The 19,843-nt window shown below is 45.5% G+C and overlaps 1 protein-coding gene across 2 annotated transcripts in view; it reads right to left on the bottom strand.

Moving 5' to 3' along the window:
* Positions 1-4,195: 4,195 nt before the first annotated feature.
* Positions 4,196-19,843, bottom strand: part of ZFYVE1 (zinc finger FYVE-type containing 1) — a 39,979-nt gene continuing 24,331 nt past the window's right edge. For both annotated transcript variants that reach the window (XM_074955594.1, XM_074955595.1), the window contains 8 exons: positions 14,018-14,124; positions 12,582-12,690; positions 11,870-11,967; positions 11,655-11,772; positions 10,693-10,863; positions 9,480-9,660; positions 8,664-8,777; positions 4,196-6,580 (listed from right to left, as the gene is read on the bottom strand). In XM_074955594.1, coding sequence (XP_074811695.1) covers positions 6,348-6,580; positions 8,664-8,777; positions 9,480-9,660; positions 10,693-10,863; positions 11,655-11,772; positions 11,870-11,967; positions 12,582-12,690; positions 14,018-14,124 — 1,131 coding nt within the window. In that variant the 3' untranslated portion in view covers positions 4,196-6,347. The remainder of the gene's footprint in view (positions 6,581-8,663; positions 8,778-9,479; positions 9,661-10,692; positions 10,864-11,654; positions 11,773-11,869; positions 11,968-12,581; positions 12,691-14,017; positions 14,125-19,843) is intronic.

Consider the following 19,843-nt stretch of genomic DNA (forward strand, 5'->3'; position numbering starts at 1 on the left):
ACCCAAAAGCTTTCATGCTGTTAGTACGCAGGCTAATCCCATTCATAACATCTTGGGAACTGGTCAGTCTCCCAGGGCTTCAGCTGGGGCACTAGGGGATGCGGTAGCAGGCAGATGGGTGGTTTCTAGTTGTTGTGGGGCATGGCAGAGCTATGGATCAAGGAATAATATAAAAAAAAGCACAGTTTTGAGACCATGGTCAGGGGAGGGATTGTCTTGTTTTCCAGACCACGGACAAAAGGCCCAATGCAGGAGTGACAAATCAGGGGGTGTCAGTTACAAGTGAGTAAACTGGAGAGAATATAACTTACGGTCCACACGGACAGCGGAAGGGTGAGGTTATAGCAGGAAAAACACAAAACAGGAGGGTCAAAGACAGAAGTTCCTTTTCTTTCATATCCTCCTGCTAGATGCTTTTCCTGTCACAACCCTGCTCTTCCACCCTCTGGTTGTCTAAGTTCTAGTAATCTATAGTCACCATGTGCTATATATATACCTTCTGTTGCTGCTGAATTTGGCCCAAAGATTTCCACAGTGTGGGGCCATCTGAAAGTGAACAAATTTATAGTAACAGATAAACCTCCTACTGTGTCTGGCTCAAAATTGGAGAGGAAAAGCCATCCGTCTATTCAGAGGAACTTACACCACTTTACATGTAACTGACACAGTCAGCTCATTTGAAGTAAATAAGTCTGAGCAAAGAATAAAATCATCTACGTTTCCTCTTCCTGAAATCTGAGCTGCTTACTGTACACCTTGTGTAAAGAATTATTTTCACACTTGAGCAAACTGTCAGGCATATTTGCATGTCAATTCACAATTCTTATTTTAATCAATTTTTTTTTCCACATTTGCTAGAAAAGATGTAGAGGTTTCTTGATCCACTGTGAATCTGCCATCACTTTTCTGGCAAAAAAATACTATGAAACACAGACTACTTCATTCTGTAAATCAAAACAGTCCGTTATCTTGTCACATCTCGGACAGACTGAAATTAATAATCTTGCCAAGACAAGTGTTCACTGCAGCCACTGAAACATTACCATTACAGTGAACTGTGAAAGTTGGTGCAAAGGCCAAACTCCCACCTTGATTTACAAGATTTTAACTGTGACTCACTAATCAGTAATCTACAAAACCCTCAAACGAGTCTGTTGGAAATATACTGAAAGAGAATGGCATTTTTCATTTAACAGGGAAATAAGGTTTTGCTTTTAATCCAGTGATGTTTCATTCCTCAATTCCAATAATAAGTGTTTTCCCCATCTCCCAAGTGAACTTCATTCAACTACTAGACCTCTTCCAGGTTGACATCATGAAGCAACCTCCAGTTCGGGCTTTTCCAGAGCTCAGGAAAGGCTACTGATGCTTGGAGGTGGACTTTTGCAAGAGTCACTCCATTCAGATGCTGTGGGAATGTCTGTTGTACAGTGCCTGGCCCAATGGGATTCTAGTCCATGGCTAGGGCTCCTAAATTGTTATGGTAATACAAATAAATAATAATAATGAGCAAAAATGAGTTTTTCGGGTCCTTCTTTTCCTAGTAAAAACCCATGTCTTCAAAATGGGGTTTCCACTTCCTGTCCTGGATGCTGCAGTGTTACCTGCTTAACACTCTGAAGCATTAAGCAGGTAACACTCATTTTTCAGATTGTTTTCCCAGTTAGTTTATGCTGCTGCAGAAATACAGAGCATTGTCCAAGTTCAAGGGAGAGGAGCTTGTTCAAAGCCATTTTCTTATGAAACACTAATGCCTCAAGCATAGAAATCTGGTAATCCCAGCTCCTGCTGGGCTCAGTTAATGCACACATTCTAGGCATATTTATCTCCTTTAAGTGCCTGATCCAACGCCCATTTAAGTCAACATGAATCTTTCCATTGATTTCACTAGGAGATGAACAAGGCTCTCAACCAGCAGCTAGTGCTGAGCCCTCGAGGAACCCCTGGCTTTCTCCTGGGGACTGTATTCCAACATGAGAGCAGGATCTTGAATTTGACTCTCCTTTTGGAACAGGGAAGGGTCTAAAGAAAAAGTCTGACTAGGCTCTATTCTCCCCACACTCCTGATACCTGATGCTGTCAGAACAGGGAGAGGGGAGGGCCCACAGTAGACAGCTTAGAGCAGTACAGGAACTCACTTAAAGTTGCCCAGGTTAACATGGTTACGTTGCTGATCAATTAGGGAACATGCTCATTTAAAGTTGTGCAATGCTCCCTTCTAAAGTCATTTGGCAGCCGCCTGCTTTGTCCACTGCTTGCAGGGAGAGCAGCCCATTGCAGTGAGCTGGTGGGGGCTTGGAACCAGGGTGGATCGGCAGCCCCCCTGTCAGCTCCCTGCTCCCCTAAGTTCCCTGTGCAGCAGCCGCCCAGCAAGCTATCAGTTGCCAGCAGTTCAGCTGTCCCTCTCCCTGCTGCCATGTGCTGCTCCTGCCCTCTGCCTTGGAGCTGCTCCCTGAGACTCCTGCTTGCTGTGGGGGGGAGGGGAAGAAGAGGGGGGCTAATGTCAGGGTGACCCCCTCCCCCCTGTTCCTGCACCCTGCTTACCCCATCTTCCATAGAGCAGGGGCGGGATGGTCTCAGCTTGCTGATCTAATTAACAAGGCAGTGTACTTCTGACCCCACTCTTCATACTTAAAGGGGAAATGCACATCTCTATCTCTCAAACACACACAGGGTGTGTGTCTCTGTCTGCCCTCCCTCCTTTCCTGCTGCCTTGTAGAGTGTGAGAGTTAACCCTTGAGGGCTCAGCCAATTGCTAGTTCATCATTTAGCAGTAAGGCATTCCCTGGGAAATATCCCTCCCTCTGACTTCTCCACCTCAACCAAGCTCCACAATCATCATCGCTGTGTACCAGTATTAAACTGTTTGTTTAAAACTTATACTGTGTGTGTGTGTGTATATATATATAAATATAAAATATAGTCTTTTGTCTGGTGAAAAAAATTTCCCTGGAACCCTAACCCCCTCATTTACATTAAGTCTTATGGGGAAATTGGATTCGTTTAACATCGTTTCGCTTAAAGTTGCATTTTTCAGCAACATAACTACAACGTTAAGTGTGGAGTTCCTATATAGCATAGGACAAAGCACAGTACATTAGAACTTAGGCCTTGGGCATGGCTACACTTGCAGATGTAGAGCGCTTTGAGTTAAACCAGCCTTCGTAGAGGGCAGTAGGGAAAGTGCTACAGTCCATCCACACTGACAGCTTCAAGCACACTGGCACGGCCACATTTGTGGCACTTGCAGCGGCATTGGGAGCAGTGCATTGTGGGCAGCTATCCCAGCATGTAAGTGACTGCAACGTGCTTTTCAAATGGGGGGTGGGGTGGAGTGTGACAGGGAGTGTGTTGTGTGTATGTGGAGGGAGAGAGAGTGGGTTTTGGGGGGCCTGAGAGCATGTCAGCATGCTGTCTTCTAAGTTCTGACAGCAGCAGACCCCCCACACACACACACACAGAGCATTCCACAGTAATGGTTGCTTTGTCTCGGAGCAGACAAGCAGCCGGCTGTCAGAAACGGAGCTTTCAAAGGGCATATCCGCATTCCTGCAGCAATTCAAAAACAATGACAAGAGTGGCCACTTGACTCAAGGGGATTATGGGACATTTCCGGAGGCTGATCAGGGCGCAGCAAAGCTACACCTCATTAACACTGGCGCTGCAGCGCTCCAGCGGGGGCGCAGCAAACGTTATTCCACTCGCCGAGGTGGAGTACCAGCAGCGCTGTAGCCGCGGAGTCACAGCGCTCCACATGCCTTGCCAGTGTGGATGGGTAGTGAGCTAGTGCGCCCAGGTTTCCTTTATTGCGCTGTAACTTGCAAGTGCAGCCAAGCCCCTTGTCTATCTGGGAAAGTTGCACCAGTATAACCTAAGGTGTGAATTTAACCCAATCTAGTTAAACTGATGCAAACCCCCATGTGGACACTCTTATTCTGGTATAAAACTGGTTTATTTCACATTAGTTTAAATGGATTAGGAACAGCTTTAAATTAAACTGAAATAAGCCACTTAACTGAAATAAGTTAATTTACGGGAATTTAAATTCATGGGAATTTAAACTGGTTTGAAAAGAGATGTTAGTTAAACCAAAGCAACTTTCCTGTGTAGACATGGCCTTAGCCGAGTCTCTTACTTTTCCTGTTGCTACCTTATTTAGGGTTACCTGTTGCCCTCTTCTTTATTTTACTGATGCTCAGCTACAATATTTCCCCCGACATCAACCCCATTTCAGGTAGGCACAACAAAAGGGCTCTTGCTTTGCTGACAAGATCTCAGCATGGTCCCAACAGCCCAGAGCACTAGAACTGTCAGTTGGGATTGGACTCCATGTCCTAAGAAGCACTTGGATACCACCACAATGTGTGTGCTAGAAATGCATAGACATCACTTTGTCTTAAATGGACTGAGGCAGTACGTCTGCCTGTGGCAGGACAACATTCTGACAAGTCAATGACACAGAGATTCTGAAGTGAAGATTTTATACAAGGAATGTCATGGATGGTTTCTCTTTGTGCATTAACATGGTAGTGAAGCTACATGCATGGAAGCCACATAGGGCACGGCCTTCAAACCAACAACAAATATTAATTGTATTGTCCATCACCGATTCAAAAATAAACAACTCAAAGTGCAGAGCTATGCTGTAAAATGTCTTTTCTAAGACAAGACTGTTACCCACTCCTATCCCCCACTCCCTTCCAGGTGACTATCAGCTTATGACAGCCTTTGATTACAAAATACAAGTTAGTCTCTGGAAGTTTAACCAGCAGGGAAGGTTTCCTCCCACACATTCCATTTCAGCTTCGGCATGAAGTCTGGGAATAGATGCCTGGGGCAGTCACTTTGCGAACAGGTTCCTTTGGGGGTGAGAGCAAGAACTATTAGTTAAAAGGCCAAAGCCAGCACACTTGTTCAGAAGGTCTAGTCTTTTATAGCAGTTAATTTAATAATATAGTCCTAACAGAGGGTGTCAATCATTGAGCTACACAGCAGGTAGGACTAAATCAGTTTCAGAGTATCATGTCAAACTCCAGCCACTACAATTGGAGACAAGTCCCCTCCATGGGAGCATCCCTTGTCTACATAAGCCAAAAGTTCAGTTCATGATGGTCTCTTTATTTCTTGTCATGAGAGCCAAAATCCACAGAAAGGGAGCATATCAGTTGAGCGCAGTGGTTTGCTCATTGCTGACAAATTCAGTGGTTCAATGCAGACCTTTATGGAAGGGTAAAGTCCAGTGAGTGCCACTTGCTAGGAGCTGAGAAGAGATTCCTGTTTTCCAGCTGGATCTGTAGGTTTGGTTGGTTGGTTGTTTTTATAAGAAAGATCACAGTCAAATCTGTGCCGTTTCTATGCAGCCATCTGCAAGACCATTGGTGGCACCATGGATTTGGGGACCCTTTAAAACTTTAGTAAGCCTAGCAAACACTAGACTGCAGGTCATGCAATCTTCCAGAAAACTGGCACTTGCCTCGTTCTGGTCACAAGCCTCTTAGTTTCTGACAAACCTCATAAAGCAGTTAAAGTCCTCCTGAAAGAAATCCAAGCGCCTGGGAACGTGGTCAAGAAGAGCAAGGCCCTGCTACCTTGTGATCTTGTGCTGACATGGAAATGGCTTCTACCACAGATGCCCTAGCATTTTCCATATCATTTGTTTTCCTTTCAACAACTCTAGCTTGGTGTCTGCCATGGTGCTAGGTTCACCTCCACTCGCCTGCACTGCAGTCCCATGATCTGCCAGACTATATCATTTGTGACCACAATTCAAATAGATTTTGCAAACCCTTTAGTGCCAGCAGGTGGAGCCTCCAGAGGCAGGGACCCTCCCATTATCAGATGCAATTCATGCATCTATGTTTGGGGAGCCTTGGACCCTCTTGGCAGCAAAGGGTCCAAACCTTTACAATAGGACCATGTGATGAGCAAAATGCTTCAAGAGAAGAATTAGAAGGCACTGCAGTGGCTATGAATTCAACCCAATACAGCAGGGTCCAGCTGCATCTCTTATTTGAACTAGAAATATTCAAAACTTCACTAGCCACCGGTATCCTTAACATACTAAATTATATAGATATAGATGTTTAAACTGGAATAAAATACACTGGATTTTGGGTTGCTCATTTACATGAGCTCCCCCCTTCCCCAATCAGTTTACAATTAAAACCTGAAGGTCCAGTTTACTCACTTGAGCTCATGTCCCAGCATTCCAAGATGGGTAGAACATGAGAGCAGGCCGGAGATCAGAAACATGCACTCTAGCTGCTAAAGGTGAAAGGGAGACCAAATATTTTTTTCTAACCCTGAGAACCTAAGGAATCGTGAAGGACCCAGACAGGAAGCTGGGGTTAAAGATCACCGGGTTTCTTATTGCAGTTAAAACAGACTCGCACTGGATGATCCCATCCGCGGGAAGGGACCGCTCGGCGCTCGTTTGAACATTCATCACAGAATCCCTGGCCACAGGCTCGACAGTGGTGTTTAGAGAGCTTGATGTTGAACTCCTTCTGGCAGTTGTGGCAGTGCAGGATTTCATGATCCGGCACCCAGTAAGCAGGTCTAGCAGCATCTTTCACGAGCCCTACAAAGGATGAGAAAGAACCACAGCAATTAGAATGTCTCCTGTTCTTTGCTAAGGCAGAGGAGGGGAAGGACCCAAGGACTACCAGCCACGTCTGGGCCTTTTCAAGGAGCTCATTATGGAAATTGTTAAGATCTGCCCACAGAACACTTCATTCTAGCAGGCATCTGCTAGTAGTTCAGACTATTCCAAATCTTTCATATTGTGCCCCTGTACAATTCAATGGCATTGTTTTAATGGGGACCCTACCACCACTACACCACTGTTTAATAAATAATAATAATTAATAATTAGTTAGAGCTGGTTTGGTAGCCCTAGAGAATGAAATCCAATAGGCACAACATGCACTGGAAGCTTCCCCTCCACATTCAACCCTGACCAAGTCAGGGGCCAGATAGCAGATCAGTCTCCAAGTCTCTCTCAATCCTAGACCTTTGTGCTAAGACTGCCATCCAGGATACCAATTTATAGCACGTGATGTGGATGCCTGTCTACTAGTAACCAGACTGAGAACTCCAGTTCATTTCACATCAGGCACCAAATAGCATCAGTGGCTTACAACACTTGGTGACTACTGACCTTGGCTAGATTTGGACCAGTGACCTAAACATGAAAATTCCTGCATTAAATCTTATTCAGTCTGGCATATCAAGTTAAGTAGATCTAATAGGTCTCGGGGGGCCATACAGCCCACAATGTCATGGGCTTCTTGTACTTCACATGTGGAAGTAGGGCAGCTATTATTCTTAACCCCTAGTCTTGGCTCCTCAAGAGAACAGGGTGATCAAATCTCCCTGAATGACTGGAATGATCCCACAATCAGAGTGTTAGGCCAAGAAAGGGAGAGATTCTGGGCTGGGAAAAAAGCACAGCCCCACATTGCTATTTTTTTTGCCATTTTTTGCAGAAGGCCATCCAGGGTAAGTGGAGGTGGACACCTCCTCCGGCCATGACTCGTTCAGAGAACATTGGCTTTCTCTGCCTTATCTGCTGTCCATTGGGTTCAGCTGGGTGGTCAAAACAATCTAACCATCACTCTTTCAGGTATCAGAGTAGGAGCCGTGTTAGTCTGTATCCGCAAAAAGAAAAGGAGTACTTGTGGCATCTTAGAGACTAACCAATTTATTTGAGCATAAGCTTTCGTGAGCTACAGCATCCGATGAAGTGAGCTGTAGCTCACAAAAGCTTATGCTCAAATAAACTGGTTAGTCTCTAAGGTGCCACAAGTACTCCTTTTCTTCTTTCAGGTACGTGTACAATGGTGGTAACACCAACATCTGGCAGCTTCATTCCTGCTTCCATTTTATTAGATAATAAAAGATCTGCCAGCCTGATTAAATTCCAGACAGAGCAATGGAGAGAAGGTCTGATCAGTGGTTAATGCAATTCATCACCCTCTACTGCTGTCTACCTCCTGTGGGGGTTTGGTCAGCAGAACAAACAGCCGTTCAGCTGTGAAACAACATGTAAACCCAGGTCCCTGCTGCGGCACCTGGGCTGGTACCCAGTGCACTAACAACCAGCACACTGTCATTGTACTAAGTTCAGCATTAGGAACCATCCTCCCAGTTACTGGATGTTTAAATGTCTTGGTCCTGATTTGCAGAAGTGCCGAGCACCCGTAGATCCCAATTATGTCAACTGCAGCTGCTGGCACTCAGAACCGCTAAAAAACCTGATAAAATGTCTCATAGTTTGGCCACGATTTTTTAAGTACAGCCTAGGAAACTCAGTCTGGCAGATCACTGCAATAACCCTACTGGCGTATCGGGAAGAAGTGACACTCAGAACTCAAGGATCTGTGATGCTGCATTGTGGAGAGAATAGAAGTGAGGAGGCGTAAACTGGAAAAAAAAATGCTGAGAAAGTAGAGGAAACACAGGGAGAGAGCTTGGCAGGGCCCACGGCCCAGCAGGAGCAGAAGTCAGAAGGGGGACCCTCGACCTACATTGGCCCCCTGAGACAAGAAGTGTCAGTGTGCCATGCCAGCTCATTTCAAGCACTGAAGTTTAACAAACAGCTCTGACATACGCAACCAACATGTTCTTAGATAGAAAAACAATTGGAAGCAAAGAGCACCCACCTAGTGGGATGTCTATGGCAGTCACCACAGCTCCAAGAGTGTTCTGCACTGCCTCACCGACCTTCCTGGCGATCAGTGTCCCACCTTCCTCCTCTGTCTGTGACTCGGGCACATCTGCATGATAGAAGAGTTATGGTTCAAAACGCAAGCCACAGTTCCTGCCAAGTCTCAGTTAATTTGTATTATCAGAGAAACTAATGTTAAACCAAGGTAACTTGGTTGGTTAGGTGCAGCACCCATAGCATAGGCCTGGGGCTCTCTGGCATCCCAGTGTAGCCAAACACCAGTCAGCCTTTATTTCACACCCTCCGTGCCTTCCCTGGGGAAATTTGCATGACCTTCACTATTACGCTTTTCCTCCACCCACGTGGACAAGACACAGTCTGCTCAAGACCAGTGCAGAGGGATGCCATCTCCCCACCAGCAGGAGATGTTGCCTTCTGGGATATTGGGATAAAGTCCAATTTAGAAATAATTCCTCCAAGAGATCAGATTTTTCAGTAATTTCTTGTGAATGGTATTTGCAGTAAAAAGGGTCTCTCAGAGTTCATCTGCTTTCCCCACCAGAAGCATTCACAAACATGATTTCAAATCCTGCTCTGAGGTGGTGTGTACCCAAAAGAATGGCACCATCTACACCCATTACAAGGGCATCAGTTGGCAGGTTGGATCAGCCAACTTCCCTATCTGCCCTAGAATGGGACTTTTGATAGAAAATCAGTGGTAAGATTTCAGACACAACATATGGTTAATGCTGACAGGAAGGTGGAGAATTTCCCTCCATTCCCAGAATGAGCACAGTCAGGTCAGCATTACCTAACCGGATGCCCCTGCTGTCATGGCAGTTGTCACACACTCTCACTGGCGCCGGTCCCCAGCCCCGCTCAGGGACGGGGCGGGTCTTGGAAGAGCAGGTATCGCAGAAGCCCTCCCCGCAGGCCCGGCAGTGATGTTTCGTATCATTATCTTTAAAGGACGTGCCACACTTGTTGCAATTCTGAACAAGACAAACCAGAAAGAAAAACTATTAGTTTGATTTTCCTAATTATCTCCAATTAGAAAAGCGTCCGAGAGCTGGATCACGAGATGGCAGGGACCGTGGCACCTATGAAAGTGACTGGATCCTGCATGAGTGGGGAAAGTATTGTAAGTCTCACAGTTAACTGATCTGTACTTGCACTGCAGAAACTTTTTGATGTCTTTCACTGAAGTGTCTTGGGCATAGACTCCACTTGGGGTGGTGCCAGCATTGTCCTTCTGGCTCAGTGACTTCATACCCAAAGAAGGGACCCGTGGGAAGACAAGCATGCTGTGGCTAGGCCAGCAGCATTACCATGAACCCTGTGGTTACAGCCATGAATTATTACAGCTATGCTTTCTTGGGTGCCTACAGCACTGGGCAGTTGACCTGTGAACACTTGAAGGTTTTGGAAAACAAAGATAAGATGGTCATTTCCAGTTTAGTCATCTGCCCAATTCCTTTTATATGCTTTCTCAAAGGAGTTGGAAGTCTCTCTCTAATTGAATTGTAAAGGCCAAGTATTCATATCCAGCTTCATATTTTGTACAAATTGGTTACACTTGCAAAAGTGGGAATGCAAAAATGGGAGGCCAGGACTTCAACTTTGATTCCTTATACTCAAGAGCAAGTACGTGGGAGCCAGCATTTTTATCAGCAGTGTTGATGGTGGGAATGGGTCAAACTTGAAGAAGCAGGAAGGGTCAGTGGAATAATAAGGGGACAAATTGCACATCCAGGGAAGAAGGCATCTGACATGATCTTTCTCAGGCCAAGCCAAGAACGTGAATAGCAAGGGTCCCTGCCGTTGGCTCTGAAGAGCTGCAGGAGGTGGGTGAGCTGCAGTTTGCAATCCACAGTAGACGAGGCACCTGAAATCTATCAGATTTTTTTTAACTGGTTACTTTGTCATTTTATTTTTTGGAGAAGGTGTGGAGGAAGGGTTATGTTCAGCTCAGCAAAGGGAGCAGTTTCCCTCAACAGCATGAAAGCACGGCAGCTGCTACATACCAGGATTTGAGAGTTGGGTCTCCAGTAGGCAGGGGCAATCTGGTCCGTCAGCCAAGAGGTCACAGCTTTTGTGGGTCCCAGGCTGAGCTCAGACACAGACTGTGCCATGAAATTCATCCCATCCAACAGGCGCTGAGCTGCATTGTTGTTGTCTTTCAGAAATCCATCTGTCTATAACACAATGGGGATTTACATGAAAATGGAAAAACAGAGAAGGAAACGTTTACTTCTCCTGAGCAGATGCTTCTTGGAGCAAATGCGCGTCCACTGCTGCTGTTAAAATGGAGAACACCACCTGGAAGAATCACACTCCCATCTTTTTTAGAGAGAGGGGATGTTTTAATGGTTTAAACATTCACACTAGGAGTCCAAATGTTGATAAAGTCAACCCAGTTCTTCATCCTTCCAAGGTAGGCTGAGCACTGTTCAATTTACTGTGTGGAAGACTTTCAGTGGGACCTTAAAAAACAAGGTCCTGTCCTGACTCCTGTCTCATGTGGATATTGAATATGCCATGGCACTTTCTGTAAGAGTAAGAGGTTTGCTCATATGTCCCTTATTCCCACGGTTGTTCAGCATGCTGTACGGCAGGTGGCTATATTTCAGTGGGGATGTGTGTAAGGAGCATTTTGGGATGAAAGCCCACTATAAAAATGTAGAAATCATTTTACTTATTAATCAGAGATGGGAAAGACCTGTTAGGTTTTCTGACTCATCTCTTGGGGACCACTGCAATATCGTGATCTGTCCAATCCAGTTTTTAATGTCCACTTGGGCAAAACTTGGCTGCCTCTTGCTCTGAGGATGCCCATCCTCGAAGAGGCTCCATACTTCAAGCAGCAGGGGCAGCTGCCATAGCGAGAGTCAGTCCATTTTTTCTGCCATTATGCAAAAAAAAAAAAAAAAGAAAGAAAGAAAGAAAGAAACCACCCACATCTCCAAAGCACCCCAACAAGACTTACTCCTGGCCAGACGTGCTCAATTTCTGTCCTCACCACTGTGTCCACAGGATCTTGGTTCCCAAACCAGTACTGCCGGCTGCGGTACACCACTCCACAGTTGGGGCACTCAATCACATACCTGCAGTGAGGAACAAGGAGAACTGGTTACCTAGCAAGGGGCTGGAGGCCCAAAGGAGCTGGCAAAGGAAAGGAAAGGGAGAGCAGAAAGTACTCACCCTGACCAGGCGTACTTGGCAAGGCCCATCCAAGGGGAATCAGTGGAAGCAGATGTTTTTGGCACCACATTGACCTCCTTCCCACGCTCGTAACAGGCCTGGAACAGGAGTGTTTGATTAGAATCATGTTTTGGTACCCCAGACACTGAGTCCCATGTGACTGTTTGGTCACGAGTGGGTTTAAAGGCCTTATCTGGTGTGTGTTTGTGGAGATGGTTTGCTAAAGGTCCACATGATGGACCCCATCATTGATAATGGAATTTTTGTGCATTATGACCCAAATGATGTCATTTGTCTAAACAACAATAAAAATATGGCTGTGGGTGAAGTAACCCCCAGGCTCCTCCACGTGACCTTTGAGTTACACACACTCCCCCCCAAAAAAATCAACATTGGGGTGGAGGGAAGGAAATAGGGAGAGCAATTCAGGGGCTTATCCATTCAGTGTACTGAGACTGAAGAGCAACATCTAATGTTTAACCTGTCCTGGGAAATGGCAGCAGTGCAGCCCTCGGCGATTCAGCCAGCGGAACACGCAAGCAGTGCGACTGGGCTGCCGGCAAACAGAACAATTACCAAAGAACTGTTAAAGATCGACAGGAATCTTGTTGCCACGAGTCTTCAACAGAAAAGAGGAGCAAGACCACGGGCACATGTGAGTAACACTTCTCCCTCTCCAGGTACTGGACCCCGTCCCTAGGGTTCTGCTTACCTTGCAGGTATAGACTCTGTTATCGTACTGGTGGGAGTATCTGCATCGGCTCTTGGCTTCATGAGGAACTCCTTCTTTCGCATGGTTCATGCTGTTCTTACAGCCACACCTGGAGTTCAGAAGCAAACAGTGAGCAGGCTAGAGAGTCACTGATACAGGACAGATCTCGGTATAAGGTCAGCTAAGTTGCCAGAACTAAAACTAGGTTTTATTCAATATCTTATGTTTGTATAGCCATTGAAATGCAGCCACCATGGAGTGGGGTAAGCAGTGGTTTCACAGCAACGTTATACAGCAATTTAGTACAGGAAGTGAATACTGTATCCAACAGAAGCTGCAGAGGGAATCTAGATGGAACTAACCAAGTTCGGAATTTGGCCAAGACATGAGAACTAACATCCCACCTCTCACAAAGAAGAGCTAGAGAATCTTTAATGACCACAAAAGACAGGGAACCTAGTTTTACATCTTATTTGATAGACAGAACTTCCAGCAGCACAATCTTCCATAGCACCATGTTGATACAGCTCAGTACAGACTCAGAGGGATGACTGCAACCTACTGAATTACCAGCACCACTTCCCACACCACCTGGGCTTTCCTTAGACAGGACTTGCACTCAAGTTCTGAGGCATCTGACTGGTTAGTATGCAAAATCTCATCAGCCCCAGTGGGTTTGGCTTCTAGTCACATAGGTCACAGTCCAAGGCTGGGTGGATGTATGTTTTGGTGATGTTTATGTCATGAATATGACAGAAAGTCTCACAGGGCAATTATTTCTGGCTTCAAGGGATTCTTGTAGACCACTCATTTCACAGTCTGCCCTTTGAGGGACTTGCCAGTTCTGAGACGACATGCTTATGAACACTACGGAAGCGATGTGGGCAAAAAGAGATTACACTGATACTTAACTTGCGATATTGCAGATTCCACAATATTTTAGGTTTCAACGGCAATTTTGATACGGGAGCCCCGGGTGGCCGCTCTCAGCCCCAAGGGCCGACAATGGAAAATCACGGAAAAAGTAATAATGGGCTTTATTACTGCAAATAATATGGTCCATTATTACTTTTCCTCAATTTTCCATGGCTTGTCCGCAATTCAGCCACAGTTTTTTGACCCTCGTCCCGCAATTCAAGTAGGGTATTGCTGATAAATGAAAAGGAGACCCTATTGCCTAGCTGGGACACAGAGACAGCACCCCCCACAGCACACACCTTGAACTGCTTTTCAGGGAGTTCAAATGGGTTCTGGTGTCAGGTGAAACATACAAATTCTGTATTCAGACTAAGGAGTTATCACACTGATGTCACCACCTATGCTGATGATGCTTCTCCAGAGTACTTGTGACCTCACTATGACAGTGCATTCTGATGCTGCAGATCTTGACAGTACAGTCTCCCAGAGGGATGAGGGTGTGTTTCTTGCCTACTTACCCACAGCTGAGGCATATAGTAGAACAGGTGAAATACTCATCCGGAAAGAAGGAGCTGTGAGCCATCTGGTCATCGGGGATCTCACCGCTGAACCGGTCGCTCAATGCCTGTCAGACCAAGTGAGAGAAATTGCTGAGGAATTCAGAGCAACAAGGACATTGATTCACCAGGCCAGTGACAGCCTTCTGGAAAGGTACACATCTTCATGGACATCCTGGGAGGCTTCTCATGGATACTCCATGGGTTCCTCTCTGGGAGAGGGCCAGCTGGGCTGTGTAGCTAACAAATCATGGTTCACTGACCAGGAAACCATACGGGTATGAGCTACAAAGGAAAACTATAATCCCCCCTGCCTTCCCTCTAATACAGACCAAACAAGATCAACAATCTTGCACTTGTCAGGGAGATGGAATGGATGATCTCAAGGGTTTTTTCCATCTCTAACTTCCATGATAGGGCAGAAGGGGTTGGAGGAAGAAGGTTGCACAGAGTAAATAGCTGGATAAAAAGGGTTTTGGATTCCACACCAAAGGAAACAACATTTGGTCCTACATACTCAACACACCATGCAAGGTTTGAGCTAGGTGACTTACATTAACTAGAATTAATTAAGGACATTGGGAACCTTTTAGTGATGGTGAAATAGTGAAAGTTTCCCTCCTGGGGCTTTGTCAAAGTGCCTCAATCCTATTCTGTAGGGACCACATATGAGATGAAAAGGGAGCTCGCTCTCCATGGTCCATTCAGTCCTTGGCTTTTGAGCTCAGACTGCAAACAAGCATGATAATTAGGGCCAGTTGTGATGGTAGCTTCTGTGATGGAGACGTCTCCACTGGGACCTGGGGCTTGTCTACACTGGCAATTTACAGCACTGCAACTTTCTCGCTCAGGGTGTGAAAAAACACCCCCCTGAGAGCAGCAAGTTTCAGCGCTGTAAAGCGTCAGTGTAGACAGCGCTGGTAGCTATGTCCCTCATGGAGGTGGTTTTTTTAGAGCACTGGGAAAGCTCTCTCCCAGCACTGCACAGCAACCACACAAGCCATGTTAAAGCGCTGCCACAGCAGCGTTTTAGCATTGCCAGTGTAGACCAGCCCCTGGACTGTGACCAAACACTTTCCACACAAACCACTAAGTGGCTCTCAAATGTCAGCCTTTTGATTACTGATGTGGGCTGGATGTGAACTGGCAGCACCATAAACCAAATGTGGCATTAGCCCTTAAATACGTGAGAAAAACAAACCACCACAGCACACATGCTGGGGGAATGGTGAAGAGGTTGATATTCTTCTCTTCAAAAGAAATCACTTTTCTTCTTTCACTAAAAAACCAACAAAGCAAAATAACAGACTCTGCCCACACCCCTTCCCCATTAGATACTCAGAACTATGCACTGCCCCGGTGGAGCTATGTTCCTGATCTTCACTGATCCCAAGAGTCAGATCTTTATCTAGAGAAGAAAGGCAAGAAAATACTTTCTCTTGCAGGGACACTGAGGAAAACATTTGCTGCAAATCTATGTCTAGGTGACTGCCTGGAGACCAGTTACCCTGGTAACAACATAGATCTCTCCATTGTACCAAAATGGTTGAACTGTGTCTGTCTTGGGCATTTATAACGTGCCTACCGCTGCTAACAATGAGCTTCAGGGTCCAACCCTAGTTCTTATACCTGTATTATAAAGTATTTAAAAAGCTACATTTAATGCTTTAAAGAGGCAGAATAATGTTATTTTAAAAGTTTCATTTTTACAGGCTTTGTTTGCCATGAAGCCTGAACTAAACATCACCTCTAATAGGCAACTCTATCTATATAAGGTTTTCCTGGAGCCCGTCATGATAATACTGAAGAGCTGAACAAATGAACTAAATATCACGCTACTACTTTAAAGAGTTACCACATTCTTTAATACAATATTGTTTGACTTTTATGTATATATCAGTCTCTACCAGGCAATCAATTCCTGATGGTCCCTTGGGTGACTATGCACAAAGTAAAATAATAATATAATTAAAACTCCTCAAATATTTTATTTTGTGAGGCATCTTGGAAAAGACAAGTACCATACTGTTAATCTGTCCATTTGCTTTGGTAAAACAAGTCTTTCAAGGGATGTTATGAAGGCCAAAAGTATAACTGGGCTTAAAAATATTTTTGTATAAGATCATGGAGGATAGGTCCATCAATGGCTATTAGCCAGGATGGTCAGGTATGCAACCTCATGCTCTGGGTGTCCCTAAACCTCTGCCTGCTAGAATCATAGACTTATAGGACTGGAAGGGACCTTGAGAGGTCATCTAGTCCAGTCCCTTGCACTCAGGGCAGGACTCGGTATTATCTAGATCATCCCTGACAGATGTTTATCTAACATACTCTTAAAAATCTCCAATGATGGAGATTCCACAACCTCCCTAGGCAATTTATTCCAGTGCTTAACCATCCTGACAGTTAGGAAGTTTTTCCTAATGTCCAACCTAAACCTCCCTTGCTGCAATTTAAGCCCATTGCTTCTTGTCCTATCCTTGGAGGTTAAGAAGAACAATTCTTCTCTCTCCTCCTTGTAATAACCTTTTATGTACTTGAAAACTGTTATCATGTCCCCCCTCAGTCTTCTCTTCTCCAGACTAAACAAACCCCATTTTTTCAATCTTGCCTCATAGGTCATGTTTTCTAGACCTTTAATCATTTTTGTTGCTCTTCTCTGGACTTTCTCCAATTTGTCCACATCTTTCCTGAAATGTGGTGCCCAGAACGAGACACAATACTCCAGTTGAGGCCTAATCAGCGCAGAGTAGAGCAGAAGAATTACTTCTCGTGTCTTGCTTACAACACTCCTGCTAATACATCTCAGAATGATGTTCACATTTTTTGCATCAGTGTTACACTGTTGACTCATATTTAGCTTGTGGTCCACTATGACCCCCAGATCCCTTTCTGCAATACTCCTTCCTAGGCAGTCATTTCCCATTTTGTATGTGTGCAATGGATTGTTCCTTCCTAAGTGGAATACTTTGAATTTGTCCTTATTGAATTTCATCCTGTTTACTTCAGACCATTTCTCCAGTTTGTCCAGATCATTTTGAATTATAATCCTATCCTCCAAAGCACTTGCAACCTCTCCCGTCTTGGTATTATCCATTGTACTCTGTATGCTAGAAGCTCGGACTGGACAACAGGCAATGGCTCAATCGATGATTGCTCTGTTCTGTTCATTCTCTCAAAAGCATCTGGCACTGGCCACTGTCGGAAGACAGGTTACTGGGCTAGATAGACCAATGTGCCGACCCAGTATGGCCATTTTTATGTTCTTCTGTTAAATGTTTAGTAGTGTTACTCCAGGGTGGGAAGGGCAAGTTAAATTGTTCCTCCTTACCTAAGCTCCCTCTAGCCCAGACGTGGGCAAACTACGGCCCATGGGCCACATCCAGCCCGTGGGACTGTCCTGCCCGGCCCCTGAGCTCCTGGCCTGGGAGGCTAGCCCCCTCACTATCCCCCCTGCTGTGCAGCCATGCCGCCATGTGGGCATCGCTCTGGGAAGTGGGGCTGTGTGCTCATGCAGGGCAGCGTGGCAGTGTGTCTGGCTCCGGCTGGGCAGCGCGGCTGCCAGACATGCCACTCTGAGCAGCATGGTAAGGGGACCAGAACTGGGGGGTTGGATATGGGGCAGGGGGTCCCGGGGGGTAATCAGGGGACAGGGAGCAGAGGGCAGTTGGATAGGGCAGAGGTTCGGGGGGAGGGGGGCAGAGGAAAGGGAACGGGGGGGTTAGATAGGGGGTGGGGTCCCGGGGGGGCGGTTAGGAGTGGGGGTCCTGGGAGGGGGCAGTCAAGGGACAAGGAACGGGGGGGGTTGGATGGGGAGGGTTCTGAGGGGGGCAATCAGGCGGTGGGAAGTGGTAGGGATCGGATAGGGGGTGGGGGCCAGGCTGTTTGGGGAGGCACAGCCTTCCCTACTCGGCCCTCCATACCGTTTCACACCCTGATGTGGCCCTCGGGCCAAAAAGTTTGCCCACCCTGCTCCAGCCTGTTCCTTTCAATATGGCAGCTGCCATCCTGGTATCCCCTTGGCTTATGGAATTGCAAACTCATCAAGAAGCTAGCAAAAAAGAGTCTCCGGTACCATCTGTCAGCTCGCCAGTCTCCTGGATTCCTCTCAATCAGGCTTCAGGCCAGAACATGGCATAGAAACAGCACTTATTTTTCTGGTGTATGATCACCTCCTGTCCACAAGACATTGAAAGTACACCCATATTCATCTTGCTCTGACCTCTCTGTGGCATTTGGTTCACCCAGTCACCAAATAATCCTGGCTCAAATCCAAGAAACTGCAGGGGTTAACAAACACCCTGGATTAAAATATCTCAGGTCCTTCTCCAACTGAAGCTAGATGGCTGCCAAAGACTCAAAAAGTAATAGCAATTTTTTTTTTAAGTACATCAGAAGCAGGAAGCCGGCTAAACAACCAGTGGGGCCCCTGGACAATCAAGGTGTTAAAGGAGCACTCAAGGATGATAAGGCCATTGCAGGGAAACTAAATCAATTCTTTGCATAGGTCTTCACGGCTGAGGATGTGAGGGAGATTCCCAAACCTGAGCCATTCTTTTTAGGTGACAGATCTGAGGAACTGTCCCAGATTGAGGTGTCATCAGAGGAGGTTTTGGATAAATTAAACAGCAATAAGTCACCAGGACCAGATGGTATTCACCCAAGACTTCTGAAGGAACTCAAATGTGAAATTGTAGAACTACTAACTGTAGTCTGTAACCTATCATTTAAATCAGCTTCTGTACCAAGTGACTGGAGGATAGCTAATGTGATGCCAATTTTTAAAAAGGGCTCCAGAGATGATCCCGGCAATTACAGGCCTGTAAGCCTGACTTCAATACCGGGCAAACTGGTTGAAACTATTGTAAAGAACAATATTGTCAGACATACAGATGAACATAATTTGTTGAGGAAGAGTTAACATGGTTTTAGTAAAGGGAAATCAAGCCTCATCAATCTACTAGAATTCTTTGAGGGGGTCAACAAGCATGTGGACCAAGGGGATCCAGTGGATAGTGTGTACTTAGATTTTCAGAAAGCCTTTGACAAAGGCTCTTATGCAAAGTAAGCTGCCACGGGATAAGAGGGAAGGTGCTCTCATGGATTAGTAACTGGTTAAAAGATAGGAAACAAAGGGTAGGTATAAATGGTCAGTTTTCAAAATGGAGAGAGGTAAATAGTGGTGTCCCCCAGGGGTGTGTTCTGGGACCAGTCCTATTCAACATATTCATAAATGATCTGGAAAAAAGGGGTAAACAGTGAGGTGGCAAAATTTGCAGATGATACAAAATTACTAAAGATAGTTAAGGCACAGGCAGACTGCGAAGAGCTACAAAAGAATCTCTCAGAACTGGGTGACTGGGTAACAAAATGGCAGATGAAATTTAATGTTGATAAATGCAAAGTAATGCACACTGGAAAGCATAATCCCAACTATACATATAAAATGATGGGGTCTAAATTAGCTGTTACCACTCAAGAAAGATCTTGGAGTTATTGTGGATAGTTCTCTGAAAACATCCACTCAATGTGCAGCGGCAGTCAAAAAAGCAAACAGAATGCTGGGAATAATTAAGAAAGGGATAGATAATAGGACAGAAAATATATGTTTCCTCTATATAAATCCACGGTACGCCACATCTTGAATAATGTGTGCAGATGTGGTTGCCCCATCTCAAAAAAGATATATTTGGAATTGGAAAAGGTTCAGAAAAGGGCAACAAAAATGATTAGTGGTATGGAACAGATTCCATATGAGGAGAGATGAATAAGACTGGGACTTTTCAG

This window comes from Natator depressus, chromosome 6, assembly GCF_965152275.1.
Source record: "Natator depressus isolate rNatDep1 chromosome 6, rNatDep2.hap1, whole genome shotgun sequence".
In the NCBI taxonomy this organism is placed as follows: domain Eukaryota; kingdom Metazoa; phylum Chordata; order Testudines; family Cheloniidae; genus Natator; species Natator depressus.